Source organism: Desmodus rotundus, chromosome 8, assembly GCF_022682495.2.
Source record: "Desmodus rotundus isolate HL8 chromosome 8, HLdesRot8A.1, whole genome shotgun sequence".
NCBI lineage: Eukaryota > Metazoa > Chordata > Mammalia > Chiroptera > Phyllostomidae > Desmodus > Desmodus rotundus.
Window position 1 is genome coordinate 36688830 of NC_071394.1, and position 20372 is coordinate 36709201.

The 20372-nt window shown below is 39.1% G+C and overlaps 1 protein-coding gene across 1 annotated transcript in view; it reads right to left on the reverse strand.

The window, feature by feature from the left end:
- PREX2 (phosphatidylinositol-3,4,5-trisphosphate dependent Rac exchange factor 2) overlaps positions 1–20372 on the reverse strand; it is a 223257-nt gene that overhangs the window by 13865 nt on the left and 189020 nt on the right. The window contains exon 38 of the mRNA XM_024572341.4: positions 1346–1448. Coding sequence (XP_024428109.2) covers positions 1346–1448 — 103 coding nt within the window. The remainder of the gene's footprint in view (positions 1–1345; positions 1449–20372) is intronic.

Consider the following 20372-nt stretch of genomic DNA (forward strand, 5'->3'; position numbering starts at 1 on the left):
TAATCTAATAGCAAGAGAGGTTAGGCTCTTCTCGTATGTTCCAGCATCCAAGCCCCAATCCGGATACGACTAATCACAAGTTTACCTTGGCCTACTCTTTAAAACTGAATTTGTATATCCACGCCAAAAAGTTCTTCCTGAACCTGCTACATTTACATCTGTATATGCCCTATTCCAGCTGAACTACAACGTCATGTGCTTCCCATGGATCTAACCTTCATTTAACAAATCCTCTTGGACCTTGTGAGACCCAGGTTTTCGATCTTCAGGTCTGGGGTCCACAGCCTGAAGCCCCAATGTATGTGCGCCTGCTGTGCCTGCTGTGCCTCATGTCCGTGCTGCAGACCCCAGGCCAGCGCTGTGCGGCAGACCCCAGACTACTTCTGTTCGTTCGTTTGTTTTTGGTGCATTTTTTAAAGCAAATCCACAGGAATTTGTGTTTAAGAATTATACACTAAGTCTTTAGTAAATAAAGCAGTCCTAATTACAAAAGCATATCTTAAAAATTAAGCCACTCACTATCACTGGGCAATTTAAACCAAGTCAGCAAGTAGAGAGACTGGTTAAATCAATTTTCTGTGGTAGCCCTACAAAAAGGTGGAAGAATAAAATATAAAACTAATGTCTTTCAACTTCTTTCATCTTTCTACTCATTGTGTCTTTTCTACTAGATTAAGCACATTTTTGTAATAATCATTAAATTGGAGATTAGCACATTTTTTGCTGCTACCTTGTTAAAAGAATTTTAAGGGTTAAAAACTACCACAAAGCACCACACTTAAAATACTATTGGACTATTGGATAGAAATTTCATCTTCCTTATATTCTTACTCATACATAATTCCGAGAGCTAAAGACAGTCCAACGGGAGCTATTCACCCTCTAAATGAAGAGCTGAGCCTGTGCTTTATCTTCGGAATAATGCACAGACCTCCGAGCCGGGCCTGGAAGGCCCTGTGAGACCTCCACAAGCACACGGGGGCACTCGGTTCTTCCCTCTTTGCCCCCACGCCCCTCCCCCAATCTATTCCCTGAATCCCCAGAAAGTGACATGTGTCCTTTTACCTCTCCTCATAAGCCCCCAAACCACTCCTGCTCGTTTTGCCCGGCCAACTCCTTTTCCCCTCCAGTTAACCTCTTAGACACCCTTTTCTCCAGGTTTTCCACGTTTCTTGGACAACTGTGCTGTCTTCTTCCCTGGGAGTTTGTTGTTCATGACTCACTCTCTGTGCCTGGAAAAATGCCCATCCCATGCAGGCACCTGTCAGACACCTGATAAGCGAACAAAGGGACGTTCAAAACCCAGGTCCTGTAAAAAACTGCCTACAACGTGAGGGAGACTCACCTGCTTCCGCATCACGTCCGTAGCCTGCATAATGTAGCGAGGGGGCAGTCCGTGGCTTCTGGCCAGAATGATGGCCTGCTCCACTGTCACGCTCAGGGTGCACCTGCAAGCAAAGGCGAGGGCGAGTCAAATCCCACTGGTTCCTGGTAAGCACTTCAAGACAGTTGCAGAATACGCCTCCCCCAGGTCTACCACCTTGGAGAGTCACTCATTTTCCCTTGGGTATCTCCCTTGAACATATGACATATACATGTTTTTAAATTTCTGTTTATTTTTTCTTATTAATCCATCTTTTATTACAAGGGTCTCAGCTAATAACTCAGAAGAGTAGAAGGAAATTTAATTTCCCTCCCATGCGCTAATTTCGCAATCAAAAAGCACTAGGCAAAAGCAGAGTAACTGGACAATGAACCATTGATTTTTCTACATAGTATCTGTTTAAAAATAGATTCTAAAGAGCTATACTGTTGGGGTCCAAAATTAAGTATTTAAATTTAAAACAAACCCATAATAAACTATGTTTATGAGAGAGTGTATAATAGAGAATTAAATCAGCAGAAATACAATAAATTCTATTATCAGAGAGTATTCTTTGCTGATGGTTCATGTAATTTGAAAATGACTTCCTAATATTTCCCATTCACACTTATAAAAAATAGATTTATACTGATTTATGCTCCATATCTTAGAAAAAGTAAACAGTGAAATTAATATTCATTAAGATCAGAATTGATTTTTAAAAAGTATATTACAGTCTGAAAGACTAATATTTTCAAAAGGAAACTTTCATTTTAATTAATTATACGGGAATGTGGCACCCAGCGCAGCCCTGAGAAAATTCGGAGCTCAGTCCCTGAGTTCAATGATTGGTGAGCCTTGTGCCTTTTCCTTCCCTTCAAGGCATTTCTTTTTTCTTTCATTTCTTTTTTTAAATATATTTTATTGATTATGCTATTACAGTTGTCCCATTTTTCTCCCCTTTATTCCCCTCTGCCCTGCACCCCACTCTCTCCCGCATTCCCTCCCCTTAGTTCATGTCCACGGGTCGTACATGTAAGTTATTTGGCTTCTCCATTTCCCACACTATTCTTAACCTCCCCCTGTCTATTTTGTACTTACCATTTATTCTTCTTATTCCCTGTACCTTTTCCTCCATTCTCCTCTCTTCCCCTCCCCACTGATCACCCTCCATGTGATCTCTATTTCTCTGATTCTGTTTCTGTTCTAGTTGTTTGCTTAGTTTGTTTTTTTTAGGTTCAGTTGTTGATAGTTGCAAGTTCATTGTCATTTTACTGTTCATATTTTTGATCTTTTTCTTTTTCTTAGATAAGTCCCTTTAACATTTCATATAATAAGGGCTTGGTAATGATGAACTCCTTTAACCTGACCTTGTCTGGGAAGCACTTTACCTGCCTTTTCATTCTAAATGAGAGCTTTACTGGACAGAGTGATCTTGGATGTAGGTCCTTGCCTTTCAGGACTTCTTTTATGTTCTTTCATACCTTTCTCTCTAGTAGCTCTTAGGGCCTATGTTTAACGATTTGTTAATAATTTCAGGTGCTAATCTCTGAATTGTTTTTTCAAGGGTAATTTTTGTATACATTCAATAAAAATGCTCATTATTTTTAGAAGTTTTTCCTGAAATTTATATCAGTAGATATTGTTTTTACTTCATTTTCCAATTTATTATTATTTTGATTGCTTTTTCTCCATGTGTACATTTATCTCCCTATGGTTTGTTTTACACGTGTATTTTTCTAGATTTGTTTCATTTTTCCCTACAAATGAAAGCAAGTTCTATAATGCAATTGTTTATATGTAATGAATAGCTAACCCATTTATCCCTGGTCATGAGGTTGTACTACGGAAGTCTAGTATATTCTGATACTGATGAACTAAGGAAAAAAGGAGAAAGATATTTAAAATGTTACTGCTGTAATTTTAGAAAGAACCTGACGAAGTGCAACTGCATTATACACATAATTGCATTCTAAGGAGAAACATGTTACGTTCCATTGGCTGTTAAATGACTGGAAAAGCAGCTTCCTCATTAACATTACAGAGAATTCTTCGGAAACCATTAACAACATATACTCAAAGGCTAAGGTTTTATAATTAGCTTCTAGTAGTGCACGGTGTTTACAGATGCTTAGTGCAGGGATGTGGTAACAGTGTGCATTGTGGTTTTACATGTGTCTGTCGCTGTGGGACACAATTTGCCCATGAAGGCCCAGAGTATCGCGGACAGTTCATGTTTCAAATCAATTTTTTACAAAGCATTTAGGTTACTTGACAGACCATAACCTTATTCTCCTTCCTCAGGTCTCCTCTACTCCAATTTTAAGTCCTTATTGATCCTACCATTTTAATCAATGATGCTCATTGCACCGGCTGAATAAAGCTAAACATATTTTTTATCTTTTTCTAATCACACTGAAATACCAGTGTGAAATTTTTCACCAGCATATGCAAAAAGACAGCTTTATGTTGACTTTTCATACTAACTTCTGCATATTCCAATTACCATACTTTGCTGTGTATAATTCCCCAAATTTTTGAGGGAAAAATAAGGATGCACATTATACATGGGCAGTACTAATTCCATATTTAATTCTTTTATTTATGTTTATGCATTAAAGGTGTAACTCTAGAAAGCAATAATGACATCCATATGTAAAATGATACCCTGGAATATGATAATTGGTTCTATATATATATATATATATATATATATATATATATATATATACATACATGGGTGTGCCTTATACATGGCAAATTACTGTAGGTCCGAAGATTAATTTACACTTGTTTAAAAGTGAGACATTTTAAAACACACTAGCAGGTCAATGGGGGACATGCTGCCTCTATCTGACTCACAGCTTTCCAACGAAGGCTCAGGTTTTGCATCACAGCATCTCAGAAGTCCATTTCCTAAATTAAGCTTGTGAAAGAAAACCGAGCCCTAAGTCCACCACCTCACTGTCAATATGTCATTATTTGCCTCATAACTTCTATCATCTCTCAACTATCTCACTCTCAGTGGTGGATGGGAAAACTCAGCATTTGCAAGAAGCATTTCAATTTGGGAATTCTCTGAAAAATTCCAGGTCCCCAAAGTGGCACATGGTTTTTCAGTGGTGTATTTATTCATGTATGCGCAGAGTCAGGTTATATGAGAGAAGATTTAATTTTGTAGGTAGTCCTCCGATTACCAGTGAGGCTGACTGCTCTGTTAACCCTGGGCATGAGAGTGAAGGGAGCGTACCAAAGGCCAGCATCCTAAGCAAATTCCATTCAGTACAAGATTTCTTGTCTGACCTGCCAATTTCCTTTCTAGCACAATCTTTGTTCTAACATTAGACAGGGAATTAAAATTCAAATAAATCTTTATTTTTACTCCATCCTGAAAAATATGGACCTTCAATTTTCCAGCTCCTTCTAGCTATAATACCACTTAAAAATTTCAGACAACTGTTTTTTTGGAAGTAACAAAAAAAAGGTCACAGAGTAGAAGCTGTCCTTTGGAAAAAGGCATATATAACATATGCATTGAATAAAGTTTTTCTGTAATTTTAGTAATAAGACATTCCAAGTAGCAGCTCTGCCTAGGACGTACTCCTGAAGAAGTGTACTTAACAGGGTTGCAAAATTATGCAGAACTCAATAATTTTCCCATAGAAAGGAAAGGAAAGGGGTCAATATATCTGTGCTTATAATGAATACATCTTCTTGACATATTTTGTATTAAGAGTAGATCCCACATCACTCAAAGATATAGCATAGATTTACTATGTAAATGTAACCTGCATCTAATTGGTCCAATTTAATTTGAAAGGCACTTTGATTTAGCAATGCTGTGGAATAGTCACCTGTGTATTGATCTACCCATCCACCGATCCAATGAATATTTCTGGGTGTCTACTTTGTACCTACAAGTGCCATTAGGTGCTGACAGAAGTGGATTTACTATCAAAATAGAAAGGTTGAGTTTCAGTGTCCCTAAGTTGAATGGAACCCTAGGAACCTGTTTACACAGTCATATGCTTTTAAGAACTCACAAAAGCAAAATGTTTTAATTGCAAATGGTTACCACTCTTGCCTTTTTATATCCCAGCGTCACACCATCATGTTCTGTAGTGTTCAGCCTATGGTTATTTCTGGGAGTAAGCTAAATGAAGTAAATTAAGGATGCATGTAGATCAGGTTTACTGGGACCTATGCATATGATTCCGTCACTTCCACTTACAGTTAGGTTATTATAGTATTCTCATGCAGGAATGGATTTGAGAGTATTCCTACTGCCCACTGTACAAATTCACCCAGTGTTGAACGGGAGGTGCAGGACCGCAGGTTGTAATGCAATATACTCTCATCCTGGGGTGTCCAGGACTGTAAGTGTGTGTGTTGAGGAGGGGAAACAAGGTGGGAAACGTGTAGAGCAAGAAGTGTACTGATGTCATTTCCATCGCTCTTTGCTACTGTCCATGGGAGCTCATATGGGCAACACCTTAATTAGAACACCTGAAGAACACGAACCTTTGTAAATCCCAATTTCTCAAATTCCATGATATTTTAAGTATTTTAAAAAGCTTTCTACTTTTTATTTTAAAGTGATGTTCATTAAAGTAACTCTGTGGTAAATTCTTTTATAAGATTTTGATGGTACGGGATTATGATAATTACATGGAGTTAATGACAAACTTCTACCAATATTATTTTATAAATTGGGGTTTGGCTAAAGTCGAGTTTACCTGACTATAATTTGGTCCTTGCTAATACAGGGCTTTCATTTCATATGTCTGTTCTAACTGATCTTAGACATTAGCTACCAATTTTATTTTATGCGTCAAACTGTGAAGCTAAGGGTCAGGAAAAGCATGTGAAACGGTCTCCTATGTGCCAGTTCTATTTAGAGACGCTAGGGATCAAAATGACCGACACCCAAACCTTCTCCTCAGCTCAGTCTCACTGCAGAGACAAAGCTTGGTTCCCATGTTGGTTTAATTGGACAATTGTATTTCAACCATTTATTAAGTCCTATCTATCACACTATGTTTAGTTTACTCTGTAAGACTTCAAATCTTACTTGGATCAAATTATATGTATGTCTTTTTTAAACACATGCCAAACATGACATTTCTATAGTAAATTAGAGAAGGGATTTTGAAAGCTTAGGACCTTCTACATATTTGGTCATTTGCCATGAGAACAAACAAAAATTTCAGCCATACTCCATTACACTTTTGAATCTCCATAGATCTACGGCCTCATTCAATGTTGATTCCAATTGCACTGAACGAGGAAGCCAATCTCCCAAGGGTGGAAATGTGTTAAATCCAACACTTGGGAAGCTGCGTCACACCTTTTAGTCCACAAGTGTGGCGTAGTAGCTGAACCTGACATGGGGAACCAGAACAATGAGAGGCTCATGGCTTTGAGCTCTGTTTTCCTGTGGTGAATTTATTTGTTAGTTCTTAGCAAGGTCATGGTCAGAAATTCTAACCTTTTTGCTTGGTAACTAATGATTATATTGCTATCTCTTGAGGGTGATTGCAAATATCCTTATTATTAGTGGAGGAGGGGCATTCACATTCTAGTTATAAACTGACATTAAATAAATCACATGAAAACCTTATACAATGAAGATTTCTGAATTCTGAGCCACAATAATTTGCCATAAATTAACATAACAAAGGTACTGAAAATATTTTTAAAAAAGTAATTAAAAATAATTTTCAAAGGATACTTTGTTTTAATTTCCATTTTTCTTTATTTCATTTTCTTTTATTTTAAATTAAATTTATCGCAAGTGACATGGGTTAATAAGATCATATAGGTTTCAAGTACACGATTCTACAATACTTCGTCTGTATGCTGCATTCTGTGCCCACCACCCAAAGTCAAATCATCTCACATCACCATGTACTTGGCCCCCTTTACCCTCTACTCCCCCTCACTCCCTTCCCTCTGGTAACCCCCATACTGTTGTCTGTGTCCATGAGTTTCAGTTTTATATCCCACATGTAAGTGAAATCATATGGCTCTTAGCTTTTTCTGACTTACTTCACTTAGCATAATATCCTGAAAGCCCATCCATGTTGTCTCAAGTGGCAGTATTTCATCTCTTTTATGGCTGAGTAGTATTTCATTGTCTATATGTACCACCTCTGCTTTACCCCCTCCTCTGTTGAAGGACACGTCGGCTGTCTCCATGTCTTGGCCACAGCAAGTAATGCTGCATTGAACATACGTGTGCACATATCTTTGTGAATAAATGTTTTCAAATTTTTTGGGCAGATACCCAGAAGAGGGATTGATGGGTCATATGATAACTCTATTCTTAATTTTTTGAGGAACCTCCACACTATTTTTTACAATGGCTGTACCAGTTTACATTCCCACCAGAAGTGAATGAGGGGTCCTTTTTCTCCATAACCTGTCCAACACTTGTTATTACTTCTTGAGACTGAACATTGCTTTTAAAATTTCTACTGGACTTCTCAATAATGTTACATACTGAATTACAACTAAAAACTATCCTTAAAAGCAAAACCCGTTAGGGTCACTGAGTTTGGGGAGACATGTTGTGACTTCAAAAGTTACTTGAATGGTGATTTTTCACTATGTCGTGCATGCGTACTAGAATTGAGGCACTTGCACAGTATGTTAGCTTTTGTGCTGGTGCAGTATAATTAGCAGAATAATGTGCTGTGAGAAAAAATATGATGTGTGAAAAACACACACCCAAAGTCTTAAGGCATGTACTGGGGTTTTCTGAGTTTAAGGGACCGTGTGCCATGCAACAGTTTTAATCAACTATGGAAATGGCAGTATTAGACATGAGCCCTAATCTAGGTAAACTGGCTAAACATTGAAACTCATTTTGAATCATCTGCATTCGTATGAAAGTTAATTTGATTTTGTACTGGATAAATATAAAGTAAAATAAATACTTAACAATTGTGAAATCAGTGAGTTCTGCCCTGATACAGAATTCTATCCAGTGACCGGAGTTGGATTTTGTTTTTCGGTTCTGGACTTCTGTGTGTCTTGCCTCATTTTCACCATCTTTTATAACTGTGGTGTTGCTTTTGCTCATGGAAACAAGAGTGAGAAAATTCCCTTAGGGCAAATGCATCCACCAGCATATATCTCGACAACCTGAGGCACCTATTATTTTGATAATATTCTTCACATGGCTTATATGTCTTTATACAGTTACAGGTCTATATTTACAAGCTTACAGATTTATATCTTAAGAAACATGAAGTCATTCCTCCTTATTGTATGAAGTCATCTCCTTTTCTCCTTTAATTAAAATCCAGGTTCATTACCCTTATTCAGGTAGCTGTCACAAACAAGTTGTTAGGAATCTAACTGGCTGTCACCTCTGTGATCCTACAGTGTGGGGTAAAAGTAGGTTTCCCGTTGTTTTTATGGAAAATAGTACAATAAGTAATAAGTAATACAAGAATAAACTCTGTGCTTCATGTACTCACAACTGGAAACCTACTGTTGCCCCACCCTATATACTAAGCTGACGTTACCTGCGCAGCATCTAATGTTGGGGAGGAATACTGAGCACGTATTTCAATCCCAAGAGAATGAAGTGGGTGAAAAAACTGCACTACCAGCAGCTACTGCTGCTATTTGCATAGCACTCTGTCACACACAGGAGATTTCTACGACAGACGGAAGGTATCCGCTTACACTTAGCAGTGTTTCCCCGTTCAGAGGCATCCATTTGCATCCAGTTGCCACCCTGACAGAACCCGTCCTTTCACACTGTCAGAATGACCTGCGATTCGTTCTTCTCTACTGTAGTTTGAAAAGTCTATATCCACCCCTTCGTAACTTCACTTAAAAACCCAATCCTTTCACTGTCTTTCTCCTATTGTCATTGTTAAAGAGAGCTAGTGCCACATAGTGTGGCTGCCCAGCTTCCCCCTGCGGTTCTCCTGCCAGGACCTGAGACTGGAAGTTGTGTGGGAGGCGCATTTCTCTTGTCTCCCTGGTTTGGTGTAGCACTGGGCTTGGCACTCGGCAGTGCTCCATACAGTTCTTCTCCCACTTAATGAAGGAATAAACACGTGCTAGCTCCTAATTGAAGTCTTAAATAATTGTCATTATTCTAACATACACTGTACTCTGGTTTTTGACTGAGAAAGAAAACCTCCTACACCCTTGAATTCAAGGGGAGCCTGTTCTGTTGCCCTGAATGATTTTCTATTAGCTATCAAGAATTCTAAAAATAAGCTCCATATAGAATAAGATTGTTCAAAATCTTATAACCTAGCGATTACCTTAAGCTAGTTTAAGTATTTTATAGAAGACAGAGGCAAACGGGAAGGTAATTTCCAGGAAAGGTTGAATAAGGCTTGACATTGCTTTACAGGGCAGGGTTATCACCCAATAGATGTGCCAATTCAAACGACATTGCATCTGAACACAAACAGAGATCTTGTGCAGAGCTTCCAACCAATTTACCCAGGTCCCTTCAGGACCATGTTGCTCCCTCACAGGGGAGCTGGAAGACCTGGCACTGTTTCCTCCTCCTTCCTACTTCTTCACTTAGACATTACTTTCCTTTCTGAGTCACAGTTTCCGTATTATTTCTCTTTCTGACTTCTTAGATAGTGAGTTGATTACTAAATCTTTTTATTGCTACAGTCTATCCCTGTAATTCTAGCTGATCTCACCAGTGTTGCATGTCATAGCTACTTGACATTGATATTCATTAGTTAGCTTGTTATTTCATTATTTAGCAGACTTGAGCTCAGATGGTCCCACAGCACAGTTAAGAATCATAATCTAGCCTCCATTTCATAGCAATGCTTTGAATTCTTATTCACACTATTAATTTGTATAATGAGTAAAGTACAAATCACATATTATCTGGTCTGTTTTTCAACAGTTTATGTAAAACAGTTGATAGGGAAAACCATATAATAAAAAAATAGGGTCCAGAGTTTCTTGTATTCTATTTCTTATAGATCAGACAAGTTAGCTCTTATATTTGTCATATTCCCTTTTCATCCTTTCATGGCCCATTACTGTGATTTTTTCCAGTTTTATTGAGAAATCATTGAGATACAACATCATGTGAGTTTAAGGTGTGTATGCACTGATTTGATACACTTACACATTGCAAAATGATAACTACCATGGCATTGGCTAACACCTGCATCACATCACGTGTTTGTAGCCTGAGCATTTAAGATCTACTCTTAGCATCTACTGTGATTTTTAGAGTAGTTCTTACAGGAGTTCCTCTCTTTCAGTAAGTATGATTCAGTCCTTTTAAACAGATGCATTTCATATTTCTAACTCTAATTCACTATCAAAAATCTTAAGGTTGAGAAAATGGAGCATTCAGTAGTGCCAGGTCCTGTAGTACGTATTTTCACATACATTGCTGACTTAATCCTCATGCCATTTTTTTTTTCAGAAAAGCAATCATTATTCACATTTCACCCACAAGCCTCTGAGAGACCAGGTGATGTAATCAGATCACAGCGAGTGAGTGCGGGATTCAAAACCAGTTTTCTGATTCAAAAGCCAGGTCTCTTTCCATTATTCCAAAATTGTAACACATAGATGACTGCATTTAGAGATTCCAGCTCCTCACAGATAAAATTCAACAACCACAGTCTTGGCTCAGCATTTATATTTAAATGCACTGTTTTCAGAGAGATTGATTCAGCCAGCCCAAACCACTTCACTATGAAGGTAGACTTCATCGTACTAAAATGGATGTGTTCGTGATTAAAAAGGAACTAGATGTGAAGCATGTTTAAAAAAAGTATATTGACGGTAAGGCAATCAAGTAGTAAAAATAAATTGAAGGGAGACTGTGCTCCTTCTCTATGACAGATTTGCATTTTTCGGTATGAAATGCACTGTTCTGTGTAGAGTGTTCATTCCTGTGGTGATCTCATTTATTCTGGTGTCTAATTACTTTCCACTACTGAGCGCAGGGCACCACTCTGAAGTCTGTTGACAATAAGAATGAAGCACCTGATTGAAGAAACTAATTGCTTAATGTTGCGCGGTTATATGTTCCCGGCTCCCTGTTATTACCTTACACAGAGGGAGAATGGTACACCTGAGGGCCGATGCTGAGTGTTAAATACCGATCAGCCCTGCAGCGGCTGCTCCGCTCCTGCACAGGCAGAGTGTCTGTGCCGTTCCTACCAAAGGGCCGCTGCCCGCCTGATGATCTCTCCCACCTTGACCACCCTTCACAATGCATTTGCGACAAATGAAAAGCTTGACAAAACTGTCACAGATCCACAGGGATTTCAAAAACCCAAGCCCTGTGTCTTTGATCCTTGTAACAGAGAAGACACTTTTGTTAATAAAACACGTATGTATTTTTGTGTGAAAAAGGGACAGATTATTTGTTTTCAGCAATAAACACTTCACTTATACACACAGCTACACACACAGATAGAACAAAATGTTAAATATTTACACTCTCCCTTTAGGAAAGTGTGAATGACAGTGATGTAACCATAGCAAGATCCATAAGCCAGTAATCACTCAGGCAAGTTTCCAGAATATTCTATAGCAAGAACCTCTGGATGCCTACTGATGCTTTCAATATTATTACTGGATTCTTGCCAAACAGGCAATACTGAAGAAGCCTTCCCGCGACTGCCCTGGGTTCCTAGGTTTCAAGGTCTGAGAGCTGAAAGACGAGGGTTACTGAGCATCTGAAGAGACAGCACAGTGATGGCAGGCAGAGCAGGGCAGGGTGGAAATGAGCTCAGCTTCATGCAGAAGTAAACAGACCAGCTGAAGTGAGAGCGGAGCGGCAGACTCAGAGCCAAACTGAATACTCTGCTCACTCCCTATACCTTAAGGCAAAAAAAGTCATCGAGTGTAAGGGGCACATCTTTAGTATGACACACCGGATTAGCCATGAAATTTCCATTACAGATAATGGGACTTTCTATTGCAACTTTCAATACATGCCCTGGAATTTCTCAGCCTAAGAGGCCTGTCCAGAAAGTATCCAGCCATGTACTGTGGGAAATAGAAACATTTATTGAAGAAGATACAAGAAACACTGTACATAGGACAATGATGCCTCAGTCCCCTTCAAAGTGGGAACCTTGGGACCTCACTCAGTTCTCGCAGTCGCCATCAGCTGCCCTATCGTATTTTCCTGAATCTCATCACTGATCTGAAACCTCTTCTCCTTCAAAGATGATTTTAGTTTTGGGAAAAGCCAGAAGTTGCAGGGCACCAAATCTGGACTGTAGGGAGGCTGAGTCACCTGGGTGATTTAATGTTTTACCAAAAAACTCTGCATTGTGATGAAGCTGCCAGTCACCAGTTGCCTATAGCTGGGGCCTTCTGAATCATCTTTAGTTTGCATGGAAGAATGTTCAAGCTTAACTCAAAATATGATGCAGATTCACTTCTCTGCTCGCTCAGTCATTTTGAATGTGACAGCCACACAGTACACATGCTCACTCAATGGCATCTACCACCCCAACTGACTAGTACAGTGAAGTCATCATTGTTCACACATGCACATTCCAGTTCACTCTCCTTGGCTGCCAGGTTACATTGATGTCATGTAAACCATTCTCGTTACATTAACAATGGCTGGAGTTTTTCCAGACGGATCTCATATATCCTTAAACCAAGGCTTAAAAATCCACTGCTAGGCAAAAACTCCCTCATCCCTCATTCTTTCTACTCAGGAACGTTAGGGTGTGTTTCCCTTTGTCACGGACTTATGGCTGTGTTTAGCATGGAGGTGGTCACTTGACCTTTGCGTAACTGAGCACTCGGGCACTTGATGAGGTATTTGCTGTGCAGAAGACGTTTATGAATATGAAACATCCCTATTAATCTGTATCCCTTGATACAGATTAATTCAGTATCCCTCTCCACAATCCCCTCAAAGAAAAATGCACATTTGCCCCTGTGACAGGCCCCCTCCCCTTGCCACCTTTCCAAGCTGGACTGTCAGAACCATCAACTTCCCTCTCTCTTCTATTTTCTGTTTCTCACCGGTCATCTTGTCTTGTTCACAACCATTTCTTACCTTTCCCATCTGTTCTTTCCCCTCTAACCTCAATGCCAGAGTCTTAGTTTTGGGTCTCATCATCTCCTGTTGCATTATTGTAAAATCCCAGCTGTTTCCCTGCCTCCATTTTTGTCCCATCATAGACCGTAAGAGTGACCTTCACTTTTAAAAATACCTAATCACGGTATTCCTTTGCTGAATCCCTTCACTGGCTACCTAGAGCCTTCAGGAGAGAGTCCCAAATCCTTAACCTAGCAGGCAGGGCCGTCCATTCTCCAACCCCTGTCTACCCCGCTAGCCTCATCTCCCAGCTCCACATCCCCCTCATGCCATTACCCACAAATAGCAAACTACGGCCTGTGAGCCCCGCCCATGTCGTCTGCTAGTTTACACCTGATGTTATATTCCCACGCTAGTCCTTTGCCATTTCCATTATCCAGTAAACACTGTTCATGCTTTAAATCCTGCAGCAGGCATTACCTTACACTCTCCCCGCTACCAGGACTCAAATCTCACTGCTCTGTTTCTCCTGAACGTGTCACATCACTGATTTCACATTAACATCGGAAAGGCCGTAACTGCCGCTTCCTCCCTGCAGCCTTCTCCATGCCACCTGCTTTCCTGCTCCAGGTTCCCAGAGAAAAGAGGCAGTTCTTCCAGGGCAGACAAAAGTGAAGCAGCTCAACTTCTCTCGTTTGGGGGATGGAAAATTTGGTTTATGACATTTATTGGAGGAGTTATAAAGCCCCAGAAATGTTCCAGAAAATGACTGGAATTTTATTTTGCTTTTAATGTAATTTTGCAGACTTAGGAAAAACAATATAGTTTCTTTAAATAAGTTTTGAAGAATCATGCCATGCTTAATACTTTGTAATGTGGACTCTGTATTTGTCACTATTAAAGAGTTACATATAAATGAAATTTAGTGAGGTTAACACTTAAACTTTAGTAATATGCTCAAATAGTAAAATTGGGTTTGGCAAATATAGATATGAATTATTAACTATAACTAACAATTAGTTATAGTTAGTCATATATTAATTATAACATACTAAATGTTAAATTTCATAATATAATTAAACAGTACAGATATAAATATTAAATATAATGAGTTATTAAATATTTAGATTATTTTATGGTGTGTTTAATATATTATGATTACCTAGACTTTTCCAAATGTCAGCTCTATCATTGCTATTACTACCCTTATATGAAAGAAGTGTTTTAGACAAATATGTTTCAGATTCTTGGCTATAGAGCATAATTTTAGAGCTTCTTATTGGGAATGTATATTATCTTGGCATCATGAGTCAGCAAAAATGTTTCTTCCATTCTATTTAGTCATCTTTGTGGACCTTTAAAATTCGAGCACTTCTAATCTTGTTACTGAATCTCTCAAATCATTTTTTGCAGCAAAAGTAGATGGATGCATTTGAAACCTACATTTGCTTATTGCAGTAATTTTTTTTCTGTCCCATAGAATCTAACCTACATATGGAAATCTCCAGAGTAAATCTCCTTCCTTTTACTTGATGTTTCAAGTTACAAGTGGAGAAAGATGCCACTTCATCATCTGCCCGATTAGGACTCTGATTAGGTTACCTTGAGTGACCCACTTTTATAAGATTCTATGTTTTTTAAACAGGGCCTATTTCATCCATTTGTCCTCTGATGTCACAGTGATGACAGAATAAAATGTTGAAAAAGTCCTTTAAAGTTCAAACAAAAGTGGTTTTTAAAATTGTTCATTGATAGTTACCAAAAAAGATTTCTTTAATTGCTTGTATGAATAGTGATTACACCATTCATCATCATTTGAAATAAAAACTGTCTCATGAACCAAACTGGTAATACATAGTTTTCTTTAGTTGTTTTGTATTTTTAATTCCCAGATTTCATTTTTCTAACAAATGCTTATAGTCATATTTTGAGCCCTATACTATGGTCACATGATGGGTTTTGTAAGATTCAGCTGGTTGGGGAAGTATTAGATAGGACAAGCGTCTCAAGGTCTGGGTGCTAAATGCTATTCTTGCTAAATGTAAAATGTAGCATAGTATTTTGCAGACAGAGATGCAAATGGATGAGCTTGACAGCTACTCAACCAGTTAGGTGTAGCAGACCTCAAAGAAGAAATCAATGTGTAATTAACCAACTGGTGTATACGGGCAATGGCCGTGCCTACCTTCAGAGAGACAGAGCTTTGTATAAAAATCCCCTGATTCCTTTACCTGCTGCAAGTAAAGAAACTACCTTGTGACAACCATGTCTAGTTCTTGAAAAGAACGCCCGAAGTGGCAACCCCCTTGAGCTCTGTAACAGAAGGGGAAGAAGATGACTCTGAGAATTTCACCACCCTTTGTAATATTGTCAAGTGCGAAAATATATCTCAATTTCCAAATAGCTTGATGTTCATCATGATTATGTTTTTCAATGATGAGAACCGTCATTGTAACAGACTGTTTCTTTCTCAGACCCGGGTGTGGCTCCAAACAAAGGACAGTGAGGACCCTGAGTGGTGCTGGTTGCTGGTGAGCCGGGGATGCAGTGACCCCCTCCTGATGGCGCTGTTCGCAAGACCCCCTGGATGTTAGTAAAAAATGCAGGACCTTATTTCCTGGGAAAAAATAGCTATCACAACAGAGCCTGAAGATAAAAGGTAATTTATGTGTACAGACCTCCAAGGTTTTAATTCAAAGACATCGCAGGGGAGTCAGAAGCAGGAGGCTTGTGCTGGGACCACGCCCATCCTTCAGGGCCACCCGCGGGCTCTGGCACCACTGAAAACCCATTATTAATGGCTACAGGGAGTTTGTGGACAAAAACTATGTGGAATAAATCTTTACAGGGAAAAAAATGATTCCAGATCTTTTGCCATCACTAGAAACTTCTCTGACATATCTTTTCAGGTAGTCTCTGGAATTTTCCACCCACTTGTCCACCCTCCTGAAGCTAATGAGTGGGAGGAAAATGGTGTCTTTGTGTTTGGACACACTAAGCCTTGTGCCTCAGGTTGTATAACATTTCCAGTCTACTGATTTATACCGGTTAAAGAAAAACGGTTGGCTATCAAGCAGGGGTGGGAATAAAGAACCAGCACAACATGAAACACCACACTGAAGGGGAGGATGCTGCAGTATGAGGTCCACGGGAGATGTGGAAATGCCTGCCACATGCTTCTGGATTGCCTGCACCAAATAACTGGCATGAGGCCAAACAAGAACTTCAAAAGCCACAGTGCTGACCCAATACTTGAAACACGTTCACTTAGGCAAAAAGGTACTAACATTCACTTTGGCAAAAAAGTAAAGTTGTCTATAAGGCAGGTATATAGACAAGATATGGCATAAATCTTGGTAGCAAAGAAAACTCCAAAGACACTCAAATGTTTGTATTTGTTTACCCGAGAAGTGTAAATTAAAGCAGTACTGAAACATCAGTGCGTGTCTAGGAGAGAAGGGTATACACTGGGGCGGGCGAGACCAGGCCCACAGTGCTTGTGTGGAAAAAACAATACAATGATTAGTAAGTAATAATACAGTAATACACTCTGTCTTGTGTACTCACAACTGTAAAGCCACTTTTGCCCACCCTTGTACATGGGGTTTAATACCCTCTGCAGACAAGGGACAGGAGGGCGGGCCCCACCTTTGCCTGGACTTCTGGTTGCATCGTGCGTGAGGATGGCCCTTTTGGGAACCTGAGCAGCGATGTACAAACCAGAGAGGCTTCAACTCCAGTAGTTCCTCCAGGAGGATAGTATTGTTTTCTGATAATTTAATGGAAAATAAAATTGAAATTTGAACAGCTACATAAACAAAGATGCCTTTTATGTACAAAGAATAAAGAGAAACCACTAAACTAATAGTTGAGTAAACTGTGTGGAGTAACAACTAGTTGGAATATTATGTAACAAATAAAAGTGGTAATGAGAAAGTGAATGTGTACATTTTGGAAATACATATCTAGTTACTATGAGCAAAAAGCAGATTATTAAACTTTATACAGCAATAAAACTATGTTCAAATGTGTGTTGTTTGATACCAGTTGCAAGAGATGATATAAAATGAAAATTTTTAAAAAGGCATGTCAGGATAGGAAATTTGGGGAATTTTTCACTATTAAACTACTTTTTAATAGCATCTTTATATTGTTTGAAAGGCAAAATATGATCTTACAAAGCGATATTCCTGTTCTTCCACTATTGAAAAGCAATTTAAGTTGAGTGAATGGTGGAAGCGAGTGTGGGCAGGAAGTCCATCAGAGGAATTGTAACTCACACAAAGGACTATCCTAGGAAAGAGAATTTAATAAAAGCAAAGCCAGGCTACATGTAGGAGATGTTAATACTCACCCTGAATTCCATTCCGACTAATCTCACATTCACTGCCGTGTGCAGCCCTGCCATCTAATTCGAGTTGGCATTAGAACGCCTAGACATTACCGCTAATCAAGTCTGCCTTTTCCTACTGAGAAACCACATTCCCTCTCTAATGTCAAACATATGCAGTGTAATACAACACTTTAACAACATTTCAGATTCTTTTTTTTCCAAATAAAATCAGAAAAGGTAGGAAACCGACCAGCTAACACGGATATCATATTGTCAACAACTTCTCATCTTGGTTTGACAAGCGAATTGTAGAACGAGTCTGTGTAACGTCTGTCCTGACTCACACTGCGGACTTCTCCCCTTGGTTGGAGCCCTGCCCAGTGCGAGTGGGGCTGTGCGTCCACCTGGGCTCCTCGCTAGTTGTCTGAATTATAATTACCAAGCAATCATTTTATTTTTTATTGATTTTATTGGGGTCACATTATTAGGAATTATTTTAGAACCAGTCTTATGTTTTAGAACCATTCTTACATGGGATTACTGTTTCCAAAAAATTATAAATTAGCATTTTTATCATCATGAAAAATCTAAGCATAGCATTCACTAAAAGATTAAAGATAACGTTAAACTCCCATTTTATCCTGCATAATGGAAAAACCAAACCTTACCATTTTCAAATAGTGTGAACCTTCAGCTCAGCATCTGTCATGGGGAATTTGTGCGCACACCTCAGTAAACATCTCCAAAATGAAGTAACTAAAACCACATTTATTTTGAATTGTAGAAATGGAAAACGTCAAACGACTTTGAAATTCCAGTGTTACTTGTGATTTTAACACACTTATCAGTGAGTACGAGAATTGTACTCATTGCTGTGGGACACCAACCTTCTCCTACACAACAGCAGGTACGGTCTCACCTTGCTCATGGAATATCTGAGTAACATTTGGGCAGCTTGGCCAGGGGTCCAGGGCTGAATGGCAGATTCAATTGCATGGACTTGCGGTAAATCAATGTGGAGGCTGTCACAATGTACCCAGATAACTGTGACCCTCAGATGACTATGATCTTTCACCAAAACACAAATGATCAAGGCCACGACCGTTGGCTGGGGCCACCATGGCCGCTGTGCCATGTCTTGAACACATGAGGCACACCCCCACTGTAGCTCCACATCTGCAGGACTGCTCCCATGGTTGACCGAATGCTCCTCCCCCGAGATACCTGCTTAATTCACTCCAGTTCATACAGGCGTCTAATGAAGTCCCCCTGTCGGAAGGTGCTACCTCTTCTTCCTTCCCATCCTGTCACCTTTTACCCCTGTGACTTCTAATCTTTTCTGTCCTTATTTCACCTGTCACATTATATATTTATCTGTTTACTGTATTATCTGTTTCCCCCAACACAATGAACGCTATATGAGAGTAGGGACCTTATTTTTTCAATGCTGTATCCCCAGCCACTAGAACAGTACTGGCACATGATTGGTACTCAATGCAATATGCACCAATGAATGGATATTGGTTGTATATCCATTGCAACTGAGTGAATGAATAATGAGTGAATATATGAATGAATTAATGGGGCCAGAATGAATGAACATGAGTTGATCATAAAAGGGGACATCACTTTTCTGCTAATAAAAAATATGCAATAATTTTATATATTCAGTTACAGACAATGTTTTCAATTAAGCTGTTAATAAGCTTGCAACACAGCACAAAGTACATGGCAATTAAAATAAAGAGGGAATTTCTGTATATTTTGTCAATTCCCCAAAATTGGAATGCTCCTTTCAGAAAAATAAAGTCTTGCCATATTTCACAAACCAAAACATGCTGTATAGGACTTAAAAACTAGAATTCAGGCATACCAGTCAAATGGAATTCCATACACAAGCACCTGCGGCTTTGAATCATCTCTCTCCCCCTTTCTGCTCCTTCGACCTGATGCAGCCAAACCCAGTCCAGCCATCAGCATCTCCACAGAAACTTCCCAGTTTTAACCATCGGACAGATCTATTTTCCCTCTGCATCTTACTTTTTATTGGTAGCTTCCTAGATCATTTACATTTTCTTGTAGTCTAGATTTACTTGTTATTTTTTTGTTTTTTTTGTCATTGCTTTTGCTATCTTATTGTTTTATTATTATTAATTTTGTTGTTACTTTCTGTTGTATGTTCATGCTTTGTCTCTAACATGAGCATCGCCACTTTGTTATGCAGCCAACAGCACCAACAGCAGTCCACTGCCTGAGTTAAGTACTAGGTACATTGGAATAAATAATAACCACCATCCACAAATCTAACTGGCCTAGAACTAAGGAGAGACAATGACTGATGGCAGAAGGCTCTCTGCCTCCTCAGATTACAGTGAGGACTAAATTCTTCCCTATTTTTCCACTTAGAAGGTCCACTTGCTTTTAAAAATGGAGAGTTGACAGAAGAGGAGCAAGTAATTATGAAAATACAGGACTTGATTTGTGATACTCCGCTCATCTTTTGGATCTGACGTAGCTACATGAAGTCATATGCCTACCTCTGCTGTCCCAAACAGAGCACAGCTGCAGAAGACAAACCACTTGGATAGGACTCATCTGGGTGCCCCCCTACATTTTCAGGAACAACATACTATATGGGTTATTGGACC